General features: G+C 34.6%; 2 protein-coding genes across 4 annotated transcripts in view; one reads left to right on the top strand and one right to left on the bottom strand.

The window, feature by feature from the left end:
• The window catches only part of LOC148273619 (ATP-binding cassette sub-family C member 4-like), a 50,014-nt gene extending 38,266 nt beyond the window's left edge, over positions 1-11,748 (top strand). For all 3 annotated transcript variants that reach the window (XM_088238427.1, XM_088238426.1, XM_088238428.1), the window contains exon 14: positions 267-11,748. In XM_088238427.1, coding sequence (XP_088094553.1) covers positions 267-2,178 — 1,912 coding nt within the window. In that variant the 3' untranslated portion in view covers positions 2,179-11,748. The remainder of the gene's footprint in view (positions 1-266) is intronic.
• The window catches only part of kto (mediator complex subunit kohtalo), a 73,401-nt gene continuing 62,331 nt past the window's right edge, over positions 10,751-21,820 (bottom strand). The window contains exons 41-48 of the mRNA XM_088238429.1: positions 21,184-21,388; positions 20,807-20,984; positions 19,351-19,729; positions 17,242-17,347; positions 17,003-17,157; positions 15,888-15,968; positions 15,136-15,234; positions 10,751-13,047 (exon numbers count right to left, since the gene is read on the bottom strand). Of these exons, the coding sequence (XP_088094555.1) occupies positions 12,913-13,047; positions 15,136-15,234; positions 15,888-15,968; positions 17,003-17,157; positions 17,242-17,347; positions 19,351-19,729; positions 20,807-20,984; positions 21,184-21,388 (1,338 nt within the window). The 3' untranslated portion in view covers positions 10,751-12,912. The remainder of the gene's footprint in view (positions 13,048-15,135; positions 15,235-15,887; positions 15,969-17,002; positions 17,158-17,241; positions 17,348-19,350; positions 19,730-20,806; positions 20,985-21,183; positions 21,389-21,820) is intronic.

Genomic DNA, 21,820 nt, shown 5'->3' with positions numbered 1-21,820 from the left:
ATAAATAAAAGTATGTACGATCTTTAAATAAACTTATGATTCATTTTTGGCAAAATATGATACCAAAATATTTCCATAAAAAATCACCCGTATTTAATGAGACATAGTAAACTTTTTAAACCATTTGACCTTTCTTGTATAATACTTAATTGCATTATTATTATTCATTTTTGACAAATTAATAAACAACTTTTGCCGAAATATGTTTCTAACGTTTTAATATTTTTAGTTCATCAAATTTAATAGACAATTATATTTCATTTCAGGACTTCTCAAGAAGAACTTCGTGACTTTTATAACTATGCAGGAAACGGAAGTAACAATCTCCTATCAAATACCACGGAAAATCTTACAGACTCCTCTAACACCCCGGTTCCTCTTGCTATTGCTACGACTCTCGCGAGTTTGGTCAGCAACGAGACCACATCCGACTCAAGCTGGGACCATTTACCAGATTTATACGAGCTCGTCTCCACCGAGAATTGCATTATCATCCACGGGATCATAGTTGCATTGGCGCTCGCTTGTACTCTACTGCGTTCGTTCAGTTTCTATAATCTCGCGATGAGGTCTTCTCAGGCTCTACACGACATGATGTTCCGAGGCGTCGTCAGATCTCCGATGCTCTTCTTCAATTTGAATCCTTCCGGCCGGATCATGAACAGGTTTGCCAAAGACATGGGAGCTATTGATGAACTTTTACCCAAAGCTATTCTGGATGCTTCGCAGGTCCTATTAGGCATGACGGGGTCTATCATCCTGGCTTGCTACGTGAATCCTTACTTTCTCTTTCCTATCGTAGTGCTCAGTTTTGCATTTCTCGGAATAAGGAAGGTGTATCTGAGGACTTCGAAGAATATCAAACGCATGGAAGGGATTGCAAAAAGCCCCGTTTTTACACATCTCAGCGCTACTCTGCAAGGGCTGTCAACCATCCGCGCATACGGAGCGCAAAATATTGTAAAGGCGGAGTTCGATACGTATCAAGATGTGCACACGTCAGCTTGGTTTATGTTTATTTCTACCAGCTCGGCGTTCGGACAACTTCTGGATATACTGTGTCTCGGACTTATTGCCGTTGTCATCTTCAGTTTCCTCTTATTATCTACATCTATGTTGGGAGACAGAGTCGGTCTAGCGATAACTCAGTGCATGTCCCTAACGTTTCTGGTCCAATGGGGTATCCGCCAGTCGGCCGAAGTCACTAACCAACTGATGGCCGTCGAGAGACTGATAGAATACAAATTGCTTGCTCCGGAAGCGGGCATCGAACCGGACGACTACGACAAGAAGTCTAAATCCTCCGAATCTGAAAAAGTTATGGCAGTAAAGCAAAAAATCCCACCGAGAGACTGGCCCGAGTACGGGCGCATTGTATTCAAGAATTTATCCATGAGGTATACAGATAAAGACGAAGATCCATTTGTACTTAAAGATTTGAATTGCGAATTTCAACCTAAAGAGAAGATTGGCATTGTCGGGCGAACTGGTGCAGGTAAATCTTCTCTTATATCTACACTTTTCCGTCTCGCATATAATGATGGAGCTGTCGTTATAGATGGCGTGGATACTCGAGATATATCTGTCAGTAACTTGAGAAAAAAGATCTCGATAATTCCGCAGGATCCTGTTTTATTCTCCGGAACTATACGGCGAAACTTAGATCCGTTCGAAGAGTATTCTGACGCGGCAGTTTGGCAAGCTCTCGATGAAGTGGAGTTAAAAGAAGCGCTAAGCGGTCCGGCGGGTTTGGAGGGCAAAGTCATGGATGGGGGTTCGAATTTCAGCGTAGGACAGAGGCAGTTGGTTTGTTTAGCCCGAGCGTTACTTAGAAACAACCGACTGTTGATGCTCGATGAAGCAACGGCAAATGTCGATCCGCATACCGATAGCTTGATACAAAAAACCATCAGAGGAAAGTTTGCCGATTGTACCGTGTTGACAGTAGCCCATCGTTTAAACACGATCATGGATTCCGATAAGGTTTTGGTAATGGATCAGGGACGTATGGTGGAGTTCGAACATCCATTTATCCTTTTACAGGCGAAAGATGGCGTCTTCACCAAGATGGTCGCCGAGACAGGAAAACAGAATTCGATAGAACTTTACAATGTAGCCAAGGAAAATTACTATAACAAACACAATTTTACGGATGATATTAAAATGATTGATGAGTAGTAGTCGAAGAAGTTATTCCATGCAATGCAAGAATTATTATATAAATAATTCAAATTTGCCATGTAGTACCTAGCATTTGATTGAATTGAAAAATGCTTTAAAATCTCATTTTTTATAGGTTATATTTTAACCAATATCCTGTTTGAGAAGTGAACTAACTAATAAAAAGGATTGTACTTTAGGAATGTTTGGCAACTTTATAGGCAATTTTATATTTTAGAAAATTATTGATCGCAGTCGCTTGCCAGCAGTTCCTAATTTTTTAGTACTTATTTTAAATTAATCTTAGCTCAATTTTTGTAAAAAAATGGTTTCTCTACTCCAAATATTTTTATAAAAATATAAACCATTGTATAGTTAATATTTCAACTATAACAAAATATAAAACTAGCTGTAATTTGGAAAACATGTTTTTCACAATTCCTTGAATAAGTCCAGCTGTATTTTTAAGAAATGTTAGTAAAATTTTAAAAAAATTGTCCCAATAGTTTTCTAAGTACAAAACATTTATTTTTATGTTGAATTTTTTATGAATTTTATTACAATTTATATCGCCATTTTTAATGTCATTATTTTTATATAATCTTTTTAATGTACTTAGAATTTACACTCAATGATTAAGTACTTGTGGCTTAATATTATTATTATTAAGGAAACTATTTATTTTGTAAAAAAATAATATGTTTATACGGAAGATCCAAGAGTTAAGAGATTCTATGTTTAAACATGGTAAGAATGGTGAATGTTACACAGTGTGTAAAGTGATCACATAATTTCTAGTAATTTCATCTCTAAAATCTCTGCTAAGATATCGAGCCATGATCGACACAACATCAAAATTTGCTCCAGCGGATTGCGAACTCTTGTTGCGTGTGCGTGCTTCCATCCGCAGTTATGTGAACTCCCAAGTATCGAAGCTGTCAAATTTCTCCATTATCTGCCCACTATTATAATCAAATATTTGTTTTATCGATATCAATCAGATATATAGTCAAAACAGAGTTTGATTCTCAAAGTGCATTCCTTGATAATAGAGATGAAAAAATTGTTCTGTAAAATATTTTTTTTTGTCGGTTACGATGTTTCGGGGATCATGGCTCAATATGTAATATCTAAATATAGGTAATATAGTTTATGGATCCGATCCAAGCTCGAATCCGCGTATTTTGCCTTTGCTTCAAATTGTTCGTAAAATGTACTTAACCATTTATTACATACATACAAATATTTTCATTAAAATAGTGAAACAAAAGTACAAAAAACTGATCAAAAAGATTCTCAAAGATTTCATATTGCAATCAGTTTACACTAAAATATAACTCACAAAGATTTTGGTAACTCTTAACATTTTTAAACTTGTTTACATTGTCAAATAAAAATGTAGTCCGACGTGCCTTCCACCTGAATCATCGAACTATTTTTCGATTCCGATAAATGATTCCTTTGTAGAAGCTACCATAATAAAGCATACTTTTGTTTTGTAAATATGGTACACGTACAGTATTAAAAAGGACATTATACATTAAAGAGAGGCAGTAGGCTAGTGAGCATGCATGAGTTAGGTATTACGGTGCACAAAAACACATTTTTGTAAGTACGATACCTCAAGTGACGCGATGTCCGTCCAGCTCCGGTGTTTTTCTGACCAAGTTTGTGTTGGACAGAAAATAATTTTTCTCTCGGTTCACTCTATACAAATTTATTTGAAAATCACGCGCGGTAAAATTATTGAAAATTAAGAATGTTAGTAATTGACGGAACAAATACACATATTTATTTTTATTGGCGTTGCAACTTTTGAAATAAACATGCTTGTAAGACTTTTAATTATTGTGCCTACGGCTAAGACATTTTTGCCCATATTTAGGTGTGATTATCTATGTTATGCTATTCTTATAGAAATAATAGTTTGTTAATAGTAAACTTTACATTTTTTTTGTAAGTGTACATATTTTCGAAATATTTCTTGTTCTTTCTTGTCAATTTTTTAGGGATTATTTTAAACTACATTTGTACCGTTTTCGTATACCTGCCATATTTGCAATTTTTATATTTTAGTTTTATTTTTGAAAATTTGTAAAGATGGCTATAAATATCGATCAACAAGATATACGTATATGATATATGGGTTTATATTTCAGTAGTTATATAATATTCACTTTATAATTGCCATTTGTCTGTACTTTTATTTATAGACATAGCTTATTATGGTTATGTGGAAGCCGTTTTGGCAAAAATGATATATGTACATGTCATTGTAACTCTTTTCTTATATCGAACTATAACTTTCTTTCGGCTTTATTGATCCAATGCATGTATGATATTCAGCATTGTACAATTTATTTAAATAATGTTATATAATATATATTTCACTGCCAAATCGTTATACCAGCCACTTAACTGAGTCGGATTGTGGTCCTAGTGTCTCGGACTCACGGATCAAAGGTCCGTGGTTCGAATCCCACTCTACCCCAACTTGATTCCCATTTTTTAATAGTGAGTTATTATTACAACTCATTGAAATTGCCCCTTAAAATGAAATATTTGGGTAAATCATAAAAACGCAAATATTAAAAAAAAACTAGACGGCTAGGCTGTTCATTAAATGCCAGCATTCAATTGAATGGCTAGGCCGTTCATAGAGTGAATTAAGATAGCTCAACGTGTTGGCTGGTTAAAAGGTAGCCCTTTGGAAACGGCTGGACCAAAAGCCGCCAAGTTAGGTTAGAATTAGTTGGATTAAGTTAAGCGACTAATGTTTTTTATTATTAAACTTAACTCAACATATCCTAACGTCACATAACAAAATAAATTAAAAAAAAACTATTATTATTGTTGCATTAAAATGAGAGGCTAAGCGACATCTGAACGTCGCTTAGCCTCTCATCTCGCAAGGACTGATCCTTTCGTTAAACGTCACTTTCAACATTTTCGCTAAGCGTCCGTTAGCCATTCATTTTCATGCCGGCATTTGATGAACAGCCTGGCCGTCCTGTTTTTATTTATTTATACATTTTACCATATTTACATTTTTTTAATTAGAAACTTTGCCCAGCTTACAAGAGTACATACCCCGTTCCAAGTTAGGCAATTACATTTTGATATATTATTCTTTACAAGTTAATTTTTTTTTAGAAAGAAGAGACATACAATAATATAAACTTGCTAAAATACATATATACACAATTTGCATGTATTCAATTATGTATCATGCATAAGGATGCACATTTTTTTTTACTTGATGTAGGAAAAACTTTATTCTTATTATTTGTTTTTTTTTTAATATTTTATTTTCACCATCCAGTAAGAATTTCCAATCCACAGCATGCATCAACCTCTCTGTCTCCTTACAACCAATGTCACGAAAGAGCGAGGTCAACACTTTCTTCAACCTGACAACACTCCCGCGTTTCCATAATTCCGGTAAAAAGGTTATAAACTTTTTTACCAACGTAATAGCATTGCCTTGATGCCAGAACAGTGTTGACCCCTTCTCTTAGTATCATATCCCTATTGGCGTATCTTGTGTTATGGTTGTGGTTGACAATAGAGTGGCTGATTTAACTATTTGGCGGTGACGTAACATATGTTGAAGCCATCATTTTGTAATTATCCAGTGCATATTGATAGATAATATTTTCAGTAGCATTTAAGATTATTGTATGCCATGGGATCTTAAATCATCCCGAGAATCGAATATTTATATTTTTAAAAAAAATGTATCTCACAAATCAATCGATGGGGTCTGTAATTTTAATTATATTCATGTTTATAATCATAGTTTTATGGTTAAAATAATCGAAACTCTGTGTAAATATATAAAGTTTTAATAACACTTTTCTTTAGTCTTTAACCAGCTCGCTGGTCGGGTTGGAATTTTTAAAAATGTAGTACTTTGGGACCAAAATATATGTACGTACATGAAAGTCGATCACTCAATATAATTTTTATACACGAGTGCTTATTTTGAATGAACAAATACTTTTCAAAATATAATACATATTGTGGAACTAATAAATATACAATTTTATTAAGCAACAATGTTTATAAAATACAATTCTGTACTCAATTTTTTATATACAGCTTAGTTTAATTTTTTTGTTACCAATAATGCCAATTTTACTATTTTAATTTAATAGCAGGGGTAGGCAGATGACAGAATGCCACATGCATCCTATATTGGCATACAATTATACCTCCATTTATATTTATTCACCTTGTTACGTATGCCATTTTATTATGTAATTTTTTGAAATAACCTGTGGCATTTTGGCACAAGCTGATAAAATCTTAGTTCTGAGAAGTAAGAATATTAACTTTGTTGAGCTGTTCGGAAGCTGAAAAAATTAGATTGAATAAATATCTATTCGTTTATTTTATACACATACTAAATTTTGCCACCAGAAATCTGTTCCGTAAATTGGGAGTGTTCTAACAAAAAATGGACATATCAGCTTGAGCCATAAAGCCACAGATTTAAGGTTTTGATTTATCCGATCATGCCAGGACTTGGCAGAAAGACTTTCTTGACTGTTTGTGTCCCGACATTACCATTCACTCTTTTTGTAAAATGAAAATGTAAAAAAAGACATTTGAAACATTTTTTTATCATCCCTTCTTTCCAAATTACCACACTTGATCGTTTTGCAATAATTATTTTTTCTATATTTTTCACTCTTATTTCAGAAATAAATAAAAATCCTAACAGATTGAAATTTTGAAACAATACTTTATTTTATTTTATTATATTTATAATTGAAAGATAATCCATATTAACTAAGTATACAGTTCTGTGTGTGAAATAGAACCCAGAACCCTGGACGAGTGTTTTTGACTCGATGGCTGCTCTCACGTAGAGAGAAGTCCTAAGTAAGAAAATCGAGCGGAGGTCTGCCTCGTTGTGTATTGGTTGGCGGTTTGCCTACTATTCTTAAAGTTTAATTCCTGGCAGGGCGGCCGTAAAATATTGATTTAAAAGTTTTTTTGAACTGGAACATTTCATTGTTCCTAGAGTGGCTGAGGTATAGACTGATCACCTAAACTTTCAGAATTCAGAGAGCCCTATGTACCACTGGGTGCGGAAAGATGATGATGAATTTGTATAAATTTTTCAAAAAAGAAGTATTGTTTATATTAACTTTTTAAAACGAGAGATAATTTAAATTAAATTCTAAGAAATAAAGATAATTTGCTCTAGTATTGGAAAAAAAGTGTTAAATAAAACAAATCTTATTATGGTTATTAAAAATATTTATTTAAAAATAATTTCTAACTTATGATACAAGTAAATTAATACAAAGTTACATAAAGCTAAATAATGTAAAAAAGAAGGAATAATGTCACTGATTAAAAATCAGTCATCCGAATTAATATAAGATTTTATAAAAATTATATAATTAAAAATACCATTGTCTAGTTATGAATTTTGTACAAATGTTTTATTCCACCTGAGATTTAAAAAACCCCAAAATATCTTTACATAAAACTAAAATCATAATTAATATACATACAAATATAACGCTTATTTTAATCCTAATGTAAACGATAGTCAAATAAATAAATATAATTTATATTTATCACATCATACAATTGATTTATAAGACATATTTCTATGTGAATTTAATTGATGGGATCAGTATGACATATTTTGTTGAAATTATCTTTATGAGCGTCGTGTCATTATGACAGTAAAAATTCATTAACCGTATGGCGTCATGTCGACGCAGGATTTAATTGCACATGCATTTTATATTTTGGTTTGAGATGAATATGTGGCATTTTATAGAGGTTCATTTTATTTGGCCGAATAACGGATACCAAATATCTGAGCCCGGATATTCAGCGCGGGATGTGTGCGTTTTGTGCACTTTTAAGTCACAACTTCTTATTCGTGAATGAAGTCACTCTAGTGTTGATGAAGTCGCGACATTCAAAGCCCAAACTGAGCAACAACAGAGCACACTGCGAAAGACTATTTATTCTCTGAAGCAGGTGTCGCATTGAAGAAAAGCACAATTGTTTACTGACAAAAATATTGTTGTATTTATTCGTCACAATTTACAACTAATCAACTTTAAGCATTAGATTTCCAATATATTTTCGTTAAAAATAAATATATTTATAAATAAAATGACATTTTATTTATTTAATTAAGTAATCGGTATCTGGCCGGATAGTAGCTAGTACTTGGCCAGATAGTAACGAGTATTTGTATTGTATAGTAGCGAGTATCTGGCTGGATAGAGTAGCAAGTATCTGGTCGAATAATAGGAATTATTCGGATATTAAAAAAGATAGTCAGGATACCGGATAGTAACCAAATACATGTTTAATTTCTAGAATTTTCTTTCAATATTAAATTTGTACACAATGTATTTGAATTTCATTGAAAATTCAGCTGAGTCAACCCCTGTCACATAGTACAATTACTGTATTTCCCTAGAGAACTGTAACATTAGTATGGAATTAGTTTATTTACAATATCCAGTTAAATGACTTTTGTTTCAAAATATGTTTAGTAAAATTTAATGCCTTATTAAATATTGACACTCCTAAAGTGTCAGCAGAGTGTTTTAACTAGCATTAGTTGAGTTATGGACAATGTTATGTATATGTCGAAGCCAGATTGTCATTTTAGCCTAGCCATATTACAAAACAACTCCGTATTGTAAAAGAGCCAATTGACGAATCCCATATTGTCAAGATATGACATTCTACAATATAGCTAGCCTTGTTTTAACCGTAATGTTTTTGCCAATTTCGGCAAAGATAATGAAGCGCGACACTAGTGTGTGACCTAACCTATCAAACTAAGCTAAAAACATAATCATTATGCATCATATTATCAGCACTATGATTTTTTTTCTCTATGGTGACTTCTGCTGATTGGTGAATTGGCTTCCCGGAAAAATCTGTCACAATACTAGTATCATTGAGGTGCTCAGCGGAGGAGTGACGTAACCCACAAATCGGTATAATATTTTTAATAAAACCTTCATTTAACAAAATATACATAAGGAAAAAATATAAACAATTCAGGTTCAATATGCTAAAAAAGAGTCAGACTCGTGTGTTTGGCGAGTGTACAAAATGGAATTAAACAATGGAAGGGGTCCATAATCATGGGTTTTATAAATTGGAGGTTGTTGAATCCACCTTTTCCCATCCATTAATAGATGGCACTGCTCACACCATTACCAGTTTAAACACCTGTTAGCTAAACTTTTAATGCAATTATTTAAGTTCTACAAGTTTGTGGGTTACGTCACATTTACGCCTCGATTATTGAATAAGAAGTTATTTAATTTTAAATTCAAAGAGCCATAAATCTCTAATTATCATACTAGTCAAAGACTGTCTGAAAATAAAAGGTTATAATACAATATTTTATAATATTCATCATAGTTTTACGGCATACACAATATACTAAACCACCTAAAGTGGAAAAAAAGTGAACAAAAAAATACAAACATGCTCAATTTTTATTCAGCTAAAAAAAAAAAGAATACTCTTTATTGTCGTGTGAGGTTATTCAGTCAAAATGCAATGCAGCTATTTGTCAATTAACAACATGGAGCCATTTTGTAATACTAATTCCGGCTAATATGAAATTTTGATGACGTATAAATGTATTCAAAAGATGTAACATACAAATATAATATTTCACTTTGTAACAATTTAAATAATTCAGTAAGTAAGTCCTGGTCGCAGCGTCCTTTCTATGCTCTATCAATAGAGAGGAAAAATTATTCCTACCAATTGTGATGCAATTCTCTAATTTAGAATAATAAATATTTAATATGCAAATACAGCAAAATTCTGAACATTATTGAAAAATTTCAAGATTTTTTTATTATTAATACAGTAAAACCCCTGTTTTACGTTTTTCAAGAGAGCAACAAAAAAGTGTAAAACCGAGGAAAACGCTTAAGTGAGGAAATTAAAAATGTATGGAAAAAATGAAATTTCATTTAAAATATAATTATTTTACAAGACTATAACTAAATATACTGCAGAAAAATTGTAAGAATCGTCATGATTGGGGATTATTCATATTTACCAATGATTTAAATAAAAATATTTTGTATTTTTTCAAGCAATACTATAATGTGTTATTTTTTATTGAATTAAAAAAAATACCCTTTAGAAATATTTTTTTCTAGTTACTTAACCTTAAAAACACGAAAATATAATTTTGAATTTGCATAAAATGCATATAGCGATTTTTTCCCTAAATATTGGGAAATTTTATTTATATGGTATCACTTTTTTTAGTATGGCACCACAAAATTTCAATTGTCATTTATTTACATCGCGGAATGTTTCATGCTTTTATGATAACTGTTTAAACTATCTCCTTTTCACATTATGTGTATAACATCAAATAATATTTCTATTGCCAATTTTTTAAACTTTCTGCATCGTAATTTATTGATGAAAAGACTTTTCTAAACTTTCCTAAACATGCGTCAACTGCATGTCACTATTTAGTAAAATGTCAACATTGGATACTTAAACAAAATGGCCAATTACACTGCACCTACTTTGAATTTAGTTTGAGACAATAATTTACTTTTTTTTTTTTATTTAACTCGATTTTATTCTCCATTCACGTGTCGGCGCGCGGCTCGTTTTTTGTACGTGAAACCGGGGTTATGAAAAACGTAAAAAACGTTGATGGGGGAATATTTAAATGATAATGTAAAGTATGGAAAAAAAATGGGACCTAAATATTTCGGTGTAAAAAGCGGGAAAACGTAAAATCGAGGAACGTAAAATCGAGGAACGTAAAATCGAGGAACGTAAAAACGAGATTTTACTGTACTACAATTGATTCAACTCGTAACATTTCTTCATATTAAATTTCCAATATACAAACCAGAATGTTCAAAGTTATTTTTTAATGAATTCATGATCGTTTTGGAAAAGTAATATTGATACCATAGATTCAAAATATTGCTGATTTGTTAGAGTTTATTACAAAAAGAGTCTGATTTAGCTAAATATTTTTTCTACGTAATTTGTCTATATTATTATTGCTTTAATAATAAAAAGTATTTTCAAATAAGTTAGAACATTGCTTAGGTCATCGCTATCCCAAACAAGTATAATATTACGGGTAGATACTCCCTTTAGCACCTTGCAATAACACTGCTTTTAATATACAAAAGCATTGTTGTACATTTATGCATTATTATACATTGTTATACACTACGTTATGCATTGTGTTATACACTATGTTTTGGATTGTTATATACTGTGTTATGGATTTTTATACACTATGTTATGAATTCTTATACACCGTGTTATGCATTTTATAGACAAAAAAATACTACTTTTGTCAAATATAGCAAGCGACAAACACACTTTAAAAATAATTGTGTTTAAGAAAATGTCTATTTTTGTATGTATAATTTAATTAAAAAAACATATTTGTATCAAAATAAGGGATACTGAAAATCATCATTGTATTTACACTAAAGTTTAAAAATGATATTAATAAAAATATTTAAACAATTATAAAGTTCTAAATAGTATTGCAGATAATTGTTTAAAAATACAAAAAATATATCAAAATTTATTGTATCTTTAATTTGGAATACATTTTTGTTAAAATTTATGCATTTATACACACAGGAGTGGAGAAAAGGTCGGTTTGTTGGATTATGTTGTAATTCTGCACATTTGTGATTTGCCAACTAAGAGACGAGAATGTAATATAAAACACTACAAAACTTGTGTTTAAAATGTGTAAATTTTTAACTACAAATTTTAGAAAATCAAAAATTTCACAGAAATCAACAGATGGAAGAATTGAATCACTCAAACTAGAACACCTAAGCCAAGTAGTGAAACAGATAGATGGAATTTTCTTAACACATAACTCGAATCTTTTTTCAGACCGGTCTAGTTTGCAAATAAAGAGTACAATAGGGTCTGTATTCTTTATTGAGCATTGTATCGGGCAAACCTGTACAACATTAATGTTGTGGGAAGTCCATGGTGTGAATGTGGTCTGGACCACGAGACTCCAGACCTTCGGTTGCCCAATAAGGGACAGATATAGTATGTACTCTTCCTTAAAAAAATATCTCTACCCTATTAACATATCATCACTCCTCTCCATCCTTGATCCTGAAATTATCCACCAGATAGGAAACTTCCTGTCTCAAAATGAGGTCAATTTTTAGGTTTTCTTGGCTTTAATTTTTACTAAATTATATTCCTAATGCCATGTTTATATTTTACCCTTGATGGCAGAAATCATCCTTCTTAGGATGGATTGCCTTAATAAAAAAAATATATAAAAAAATTGTATCGGGCAAGATGTGTGGCATCAATGTGACGTGACGCCAACTGCGAGCCATTTTGAATATGCTCATTTTATCGCTCGAAAATTATAAATGACAACTTGTTTTGTATAGAATTGATAGTTGCATATTAGAATTGTAAAAATCCACTCTAAATACCCATATTCAAAGTTACTTCCGATTTGTGAAAATACCCTTTTGAATGTGAAACAGAACCAGAATCTTGGATAAGTGTTTTGAACTCAACAGGTAATCTCAGGTAAAAATCTTGAAAAATAAATTAAGCGGAGATAAATAGGTCCGCTACGAAATGTGGTGGTTGGCACATTCTCCTCCGTGCTTGAGGTCTCGGGATGGATTCCTCGTAGGATCGAAGCGGAAGACCGATTACCCCGCCGGATGATAGAACAGATGATGGGGATGATTAGTACGGGGGAGGTTGGTATTGGCGCGACATCATGAGACCGGAGGTCTGGTTCCCTTGCTGCTGTTGTTGCTGCTGCTGCTGCTGTTGCTGCTGTAGAGCCAGCATCTGTTGTCGCATGCGCTGCTGGCTTTGCTGTAATGTTTAGAAAACTCTAGAGTTCTGGCTAAATCTAAATTGGAAAGTATTTCATCACCGCAAAGTAAATTCACAACAAAGTTATCATTAGTAAATATGTATTTAAAATAATAATTAGTAAATGTGGAATGTATAAAGTTTAATAATTTTTGTGTTTTTATCTTACAATTTTTATAGTCCTTATTAATGGGATTTTGTTTTTCCCCCAATAAATCAAATAATAATGACAATTATTACTATTATATTGATTTTAAGCGAGCAGCTTACAGCTGATATGCTTAAATCTATTTTAACCAAAGTTAGTTGTTGGCGCACTTTAATTTTTGCCAAACAAATTTAGTCCATTTTTGAACCCATTGAGACTACACATTGAGATCAGCTCTTGTGGCAGCTTATTCTAACCACCAACAACCCTATTGCTCAGGAAATGCTTCCGTGGATTTAGATTGAATCTCGTTTTCTCCAGCCTGAGACTGTAGCCTCGAAAACGAGCATCTTGTTTAAGCTTGAACATGGGATCCAAATTTGGGTAGCTTTAGTGACCGTTGAGTATCTAGTATGTCTCTATCAGGTCACCCCTTTTTCACCGTTCTAGCAGCGTTGTGAGACTGAGTTTCTAGTCTCTCGATTTTTGTTTTCTAATTCCTTTTTTCGCTAGGTTGGAATACGTAATCTCACCTAAAATGGGATTCACATTTGACAGTTCGACTCTCGTTAGAGCATCTGATTCCTCCCATTATCATTTGCATTATTTAAGGTCAAATGACAACTGGCCTTGTGACCTAATATGTTTAAATTTAGGTATTTTTTATAAACGTTTTTATTATAATTATTGTTTTTTTATTTAACAAAATGGATTTTAGCAAGTGATTTTTATTTCCCATACTGATTAAAAAACATCCCAATTTGTAACCCAATGTATGTTCAAATTAACATAGTAATAATTTCTAAACTACAAGATTTTTTTTTAAAAACAACAAAAAATTTCAATTTATTCTCTTATAGCAAATATTTTTTATAGCTGCTAGGTTTTTAGGGGGTCAAATTGGTGAAATTCCATTTTGATTAAAAAAAATAAATATACACAATTAACAAAATTAGATACTTTTATCATCATTTAAAAATAAACCCTTTATTCCTTTACTAGTAACATCTAAGATATAACAGACATTGCGTTGCTCTAACTATCAAAAAATGACATTCATGTAAGAAAGAGATATACACATTTTTTAAAGGTCATTATTTTTGTGTAACTTGTTGGCATAGATACGATATTAGCTGGCGCCTGTCAAAATTTTGGAGAATGGAATTAAAAACATAATTTATTATCTACATATGTATTTCATAAATTGGATTGTATTTACAAATGAAACGATATGTCTGCTTCGTTTTTCAATGCAGTGCAATCAAAGCACATTTTCACAAAGTCTGATCATGACAACAGTCTGTAAGAGAATGAAAGCACGGAAGGCGATTATCCACAAACTGAAATGCTACTTTCTTCACACTGGTAATGTGTTTTTTTAATTGTATGTCATTATTTTTTATTTATTTATTTACATACATTAGTTTATTGCACATTATTTAAGACATAAGTCCCAACTTCATGGGACTAAAAGTCCTGTGTTGAGATGGGACGAGCAATTAGTTGACAGACACATGAGTATATCACCACTATTATTATATAGGATCAGAAACACAACTATAACAATAAAATATAAATATATGGCACATCAATATGGTAAACAGTAAACTCAAATATTTGGAAAATCGTCAAGGAGTTGATCGTCATTGACTTTTGTAAAAATATGCTATAAAAAAGTCCCATTGAATTTAGTACATTTAAAACGCATTTTTTTTCCATTAAATTTCACAAGTACATAAAATCCAGTAATTTGAAATATGTACATAAAAATGTATGGGATTTTGACTAACCTGTTGGAACTGTTGACGTTGCTGGCTAGGCATAGCTCTGCAAGGGTAGGAGGGGCGGAGCCCCCCATCCCACCGACGCCCATCGGAACATTGGCCCCCGATTCAATTTATAACAAAATGTACATAAAAATGTATGGAAAAATGACTAACCTGTTGGAACTGTTGACTTTGCTGGCTAGGCATAGCTCCGCGAGGGTACGGAGGGGCGGGGCCCCCCATGCCACCGACGCCCATTGGAACATTGGCCCCCTGCTGGATTCAATTAATAACAAAATGAAAAAAAGCTTTTTTTTTAATGTAAAATAAATAAAAAGTATAAATGTTTTGAGTATGTGCAAATGTTAGATTTTACAAGCACTCTCTCATTTCCCGTCCCAACTCCCCGCTAATGGATGGCGTGACTTTAAATCGGTGCTGTTCAACCGTTTAACATGTAACAGCGAGTGGAGCGCGATGTCATATAGCATCCTTTTGGAACAGTACTTTATGAAAAAATTAATGAACTACCATAACAATCATGATGTTAAAAATCGTTAAAAAAATAGTCTAATGATATTTACAAAATAAGGAGTTATAAAAGTGTACTATATAAATCTATTAAGGTGCGGTTCGAGGAATTCTGTGGTTCTGTATCATTTTGGAACAAAGAAAAAGCGATGAATTCAAAAACATATTAGAACATGGTTATTATACGAGATTTACACATAATGAAGGTTTAGTGATTCCAAAGACAAGCAACAAATATGGGAAAAGAACTCTAAAATAAGTGGTTCCAGTTGTGTTAAATTTGTTACCAAAAGATTTTAGAAATGGCACTACCAAAAGAGACGAGGGCAAAATAAGAGAATGGCTATTCGATCCGGAGGTTATGTATGAAAAGAATGGAATATTTGTGAATATACCTGCATATACTGGGGCCGTGTATTCTGGCGCTGTTGAGCTAAATAAGCCGCTTCTTGCGCTCCCCTGCCCCCCATCATGCTCTGCAAAAAGTATTTTAACAATCTATTCATGGAAATAACATTTAGATTATTTGAATGTACGGTGGAATTTCTCTGAAGTTTATTGAAAAAAAAAAGTTGAAAATTGACATATTGTAAATACAAAAATCTATGTTTTAATCATTCACAGATTATTTTTTACATTCAAAGGCGATTTTTTACAAAGGCGTATCTGCACCATTGCCTATGTACGCCATATGTATTTATATATTATTCATAAACACCTAGAGAGTACCACAGTAAACAGTTTATATCAACAGCTATAAAACATAACCTTAAACAAGTTGAGAATGAAAGCAAGGCACTTGAACTGGAGATTAACCATAATAAAACCAAAATAATAGTCATTGACCAGTTTCAGAGGTTCGGTAATCTCGGAAACCCATTCCGAGGTCTAGAAGTTGTAAGTGAGATAATGTGCCATGTATCTCAATGTGACAACGAAGGGAAGAGCAGAGCCGATTTGACTGCAGCAGGAGTAGTGTGGAGTGAGTCCAACAGATCTAATATACACTTTACTAGCTTCATTTCAGATTTAGCGAACATTGCGTTGCCCTTCCCAACGAGGAAGTTAACAGTGCTACGGAAAATTATATATAAAAATGTTTTCATACAAGTGCTAAAAATTAGAGCATTTAATTGTAAGCCAAAGTTTCTTAAAAATGTATGAAAAAATCAATAAAAATGAAATATTTGGAATGACATCACGAGTTCTTAAGAAACAAATAATGACAGAGTGTTGCGATAGATTTCAGGTCTCCGGGAAGCCAACTCACCAATCGGCAGAACTCACCGTAGATAACTTGTGACGTCATAGACAAAGTAATTACAAAACTTTAAAAAATTCATAGCCCTGATAATACATAAGAATTTTAAAAAATAATTTTGGCTTAGTTTAATAGTCTATTTATTTAACAATCAATTAAAAAATAAATAAACAAACTTCATTAAAAAAAAAATGATAGTATCAAATCACGGTACACACGCAAACATTTATAAATAAATACTTTGTGTACCTGCTGGAATGACTGTTGGTTCGGGAAGCCCCCCATGACGCCTCCCGGGCCCTGACCCCCCATGGCGCCCGCCTGGCCGGCCATGGGCCCCATGCCGCCCATCTGGCCGACCCCCTGGCCCATCTGCCCCATGCCCTGGCCCATCTGTCCCACGCCTTGCACCATCCCCTGCCCCATCTGGCCCTGCCCCATCTGGCCGACGCCCATCTGCCCTACGGCCTGCCCGACCTGGCCCATACCCTGCCCGACCTGCCCCATCCCCTGCCCGACCTGCCCCATCCCCTGACCGACCTGCCCCATTCCCTGCCCGACCTGCCCCATCCCCTGGCCCATCTGCCCCACGCCCTGACCCATTTGGCCGCCCTGGCCCATCTGATTTACCCCTTGGCTCATTTGTCCGACAGGTTGGCCCATTTGGTTCACTTGCCCCATTTGATTTACTGATTGGCCCATGTTCTAGAACGAGAAAGTTGAAAAAAATTCAATATTATAAAACAACTTTCAACTTCGATAATATTCATATACCTGGACTTTAGGATTTTAGAGAACATTTTTCATACTAAACTATCGAAACTTATGTCTTACGAAAATATTAAACTCATTATTCATAGATGGCGTTTTTATAATTTTTTATTGAAAAATGCCATTTTTATGTTTATTTTCAATGGAAATTTTACAAAACTTGGTTTGAGAAAACTTTACACTGAAAACAAAAAATATCTTATTCTTTGTTTTTTACACCATTTTGTGAAAAGGACCAAAATTATATTGTTATGATATTTGTTACAATCAATATAGAGTGTAATAACTGAGAGAAACATAAATCAAAATTTACATTTAATAATTGGGTTGTGGTCCTGTGGCTAGTGTCTCGGACTCACGGACCAAAGGTCTGTGGTTCGAATCCCACTTTACCCCAACTTGATTCCATTTTCTAATAGTGAGTTATTTACAACTCGTTGAAAATGGCCCTCAAAATTAAATATTTGGGTAAATTATAAGAACGCAAATATTTCTTTTTTAAAAAAAAAAAAAAAAAAAACATTTTCAGTATCTAAAATCCTAGATATTTTGACAAATCAAAATTTACACTTTCAGTGTCTTAATCAAGACATTTTGAGAGTCAAACATGCTCACTGGACCTTTTCAAAGTTAAAAATACTCCTTTGCCATTTTGAGTGTTTATTCGGATCCCTAGCCATTGTGGTATTCCCGGTAATGAGAGGGTGGACAAGTTGGCAAAGGAGGCGGTCCATTCCGGGGATCCTGCCTATAGTTATTTCCTACCACTAGGTGATCTCCTCGTTACGACAAAGGAGAAGCAACTTCGCACATGGCAAGAATATTGGGTAGCCTCCTCCCAAGCCAAGGGAAGACAACTTTTCCAATTGAAACCAAATGTAACAGAAAAGCCTTGGTTCTCCAAAGTGATTCTGAACAAATTTGAGACAACTCATATATGCAGAATGCGCATTGGACATTGTTGTAATAGTTCTCGTTTGTTTAGAATCCATGTCCGGGACTCTGCCATGTGCGAATGTCAGCTTGAGGAAGAAGATCTAAATCATATTTTCTTAGGATGCCTTATAAATGATTGTTATTCTGAGTTCCTATCTGACCTCTCCAAAATCAGCGTCCCATTCCCTACTAATATTTTAACTCTTTTGTCCCCACCCAATTAACATATATTAAATTTTTTATGTAAATATGTAGTTATAAATGGTATTAAGTTGTAAATAAGTTATATATTATGTAAAGTGTATGTAATATTAAATACTAACACACTAACTCGTATGTATAGTACTAACACATGTGTAAATATTTAAATAAGTCAATCTCAAACTTGACACTCTGGCTAGAACACCCAGTTAGGGGTGAAAAAAGCCAAAAAAAAACTAAGAGGAAGAAGAAGAGTGTTTAAAATTTAATTAAGGTCTAAAATATTGAGGAATTTGCTATTGAGTAAAAAAGATGTAACATCTTTCCTCGTATTAGTGAGGAAAATACTAGAGTTTGGAGAATACGGTTTATCGAAGAAGTCTACAATATCTACTATGAGCCCGACATAATAGGAAGCGTGCGATGGGCAGGACACGTTGGAAAAATGAGTGAAGAAAGAGTGCCTAATGAGATACTTTACACAGAGTCCTATGGTGGACGTAGCCTTAGTAGACCCAAACTCCGATGGCTGGATGGAGTGCAGCGGGATGTGGATGCTATTGGCATCAGGGACTGAAGGAGTACATCCCGGGATAGAGGGAGATAGCGACGGATGTCAGTGGAGGCCAGAATCAACGGCGGGTTTTAGAGCCAATGACGATGGCAATAAGAATATTGAGTAAACATACTTGTCCCATTCCTTGTCCCATTTGCGCCATTTGCTGGGCCATGACGCCCTGTTGGCCGATGGCTCCCTGCTGGCCGCCCTGCATCATCTGCTGCCCCCCGTACCCCGCTCCGCCGTACCCCTGCCCCATCCCGTACTGCTGCCCGCCGAACATCTGCCCCCCCTGGCCGCCACCCATGCCGCCCATCTGCCCCATCTGGCCCGGCCCCATCTGCCCCATCTGGCCGGGGCCCATCTGGCCAGGACCCATCTGCCCCATCTGGCCGGGTCCCATTTGGTTCGGCCCCATCTGGCCCATGCCACCCATCTGGTTCCCCATCTGGCCCATCTGGTTGGGGCCCATTTGGCCCATCTGGCCCCCCATCTGGGGCATTTGTGCCCTGAAAAAAAAACCGCAACATCATAATACTATTGGACAGTTTTAAAAGCGCCATAACAGAAAACTGGATGCAGTAAAAAGTAAACCCCTTTGATTTATGAACCCTATCTAAAAAAATAATATTTTTACAATACATCACCTGGCTATCTGATATGCTCATATCTTATTTATAAAGGCCCGTATTACAATGGAAGGTTAACATTTTTTTTTTTTTATATGCATTAAAAAAAATCTTGACAAAATAAGTATAAAATTACAAAATAGTTGGTACATACATAATTAATAATAACGTTTTTACCTCTCTAATAATTTATCTTCGATTTTATCTACAAAGTAAAATTAAGTTTACTATATGAAAAATTGAATAGAATTACAGGTTACCGAGGAAGACATTTTAAATTTTCATACAAATATACAATTTTTTTTACATAAATATCGATTTGTGAATTAATAGTTAGTGGTATGCATTTGTCTATGGCTTTAAGACTTAATACATAAAATATTAAAGAATTTTTGACGGTTACGTGGAGAGATAAAACTTCAAAAATTACCCAAGAGAAATAGGGATTGATCGTGTTTTGTTTACGTAAATTGAAATTTATTTATGTTTTGTTCATACACTAATTTCATTTAATATTTAGTGTATCTTTGTCCTGTGTCGTGTAAAGCAGAAACTCGATATATCATTGTATCCTCAGAGTAATAATTTTCTAGAGAAGCCATTGCATAGAACAGAAGCGCTCCAAATTTTTGGTTTGGTTTTAGTTCGGTCTTTAGTTTAATAACAAACGTGCAATGGACGGTTTCGGTTAGCGCTCGCAATTCTCTACCCGAGTGCCTACGGTCAGTTGTATTGCTGTAATCTGTAGCTAACGTCGTAGTCATTATTCGTAGAATGGTTTTTCTTCGTAAAGGCGACTCTATTAAGTTTGACTCTAAGATTGTATCTGTGTAAAATTATAAGAAAAGAGTAAGACTTTTTGTAGAACATTCCACGACTTCCTATTGTCTAAATTAAATACCCGATTACTTCTTCAGATTTCTATCCCTTTTGAGATTTAGTTATACTGTTCCATACCCGGGTTGTCCCATAGGGTGCATGGGACGAGGCTGTTGGCGGGCGTAGGGCGCCCCCCTGTGGGGCCCGGCCATCTGCTGGGTGAAGGCCGCCCCACCCAGGGGCTGTCTCTGCCGCAGCATGTTGGAGAGAGCTTGCTTGGATTGGTTGATGGGCGGCCGCTCGAATCTCCCCACCGCTGTAATAAGGCATTGTTTACGCAACACTCAAAAATACACATTGCGGCATAAAAAATGGGGTAAATCATAAATAATATAAATCACTGATCATGGACAGCGGTTGCTTTAAACCCCATCATTTCTAAGTATTACGATGAGATGACGCTCGAAGCCAGTGGCATATTTCTCTACGAGGTTAGAGGAATTGAACTTTGTTACCTTGCTGTCCGTAGCAGCCTTGTTGCTGGAACCACTGCTGCTGCGGCGGCTGCTGATAGGGCTGCGGGCCCGGCCCGGGGCCGCCCGGCCCTCCGGGAGGCCCGGCGCCCAGCTGCGGCCCGGCGGGGCCCATGGAGGGCTGGCCCGGCGCGGGGCACATGCCCCCAGGGGGGTACATCACGTTTGAGCCCAGATTCCCCGGCACCTGGGAAGATAAAAAGCTAGGTAAAAAGGCAATTTTGCATTGTATTTTAATACATTTTTCAAGCAAACACAATCTTTGTGACGTTCCGATCCGGTTAGTTTTTTACTATACAATAAGTTTTTTTAACCAAAACCTCATATTGACATTCAACTCAATTGTGAAACGCAGATGATGCACGTTTTGGAAGACGTCTTTACAGCAATAAAATACGATGCTGAAAGTTTGAAAATGTGGCAATAAAAATATTATTTGAAACATCATGTGAAAAGAAGATAATTTAAACCTAAGAGTGATAATTCGCCCGCTTATAGAGAAGCCCTTTTGATCTATTGCACAGAACGAAAGCATTCCAAATTTTTGGTTTAACAAATGTTTAACGGACGGTTTCGGTTTGCGCTTGAAATTCTCGACCTGAGTACCTACGGCCCGTTG

This window comes from Micrasema longulum, unplaced genomic scaffold (genome assembly GCF_059751315.1).
Source record: "Micrasema longulum isolate JH-2025_06_02 unplaced genomic scaffold, ASM5975131v1 h1tg001895l, whole genome shotgun sequence".
NCBI lineage: Eukaryota > Metazoa > Arthropoda > Insecta > Trichoptera > Brachycentridae > Micrasema > Micrasema longulum.
This window is presented reverse-complemented; position numbering and strand designations above follow the sequence as displayed.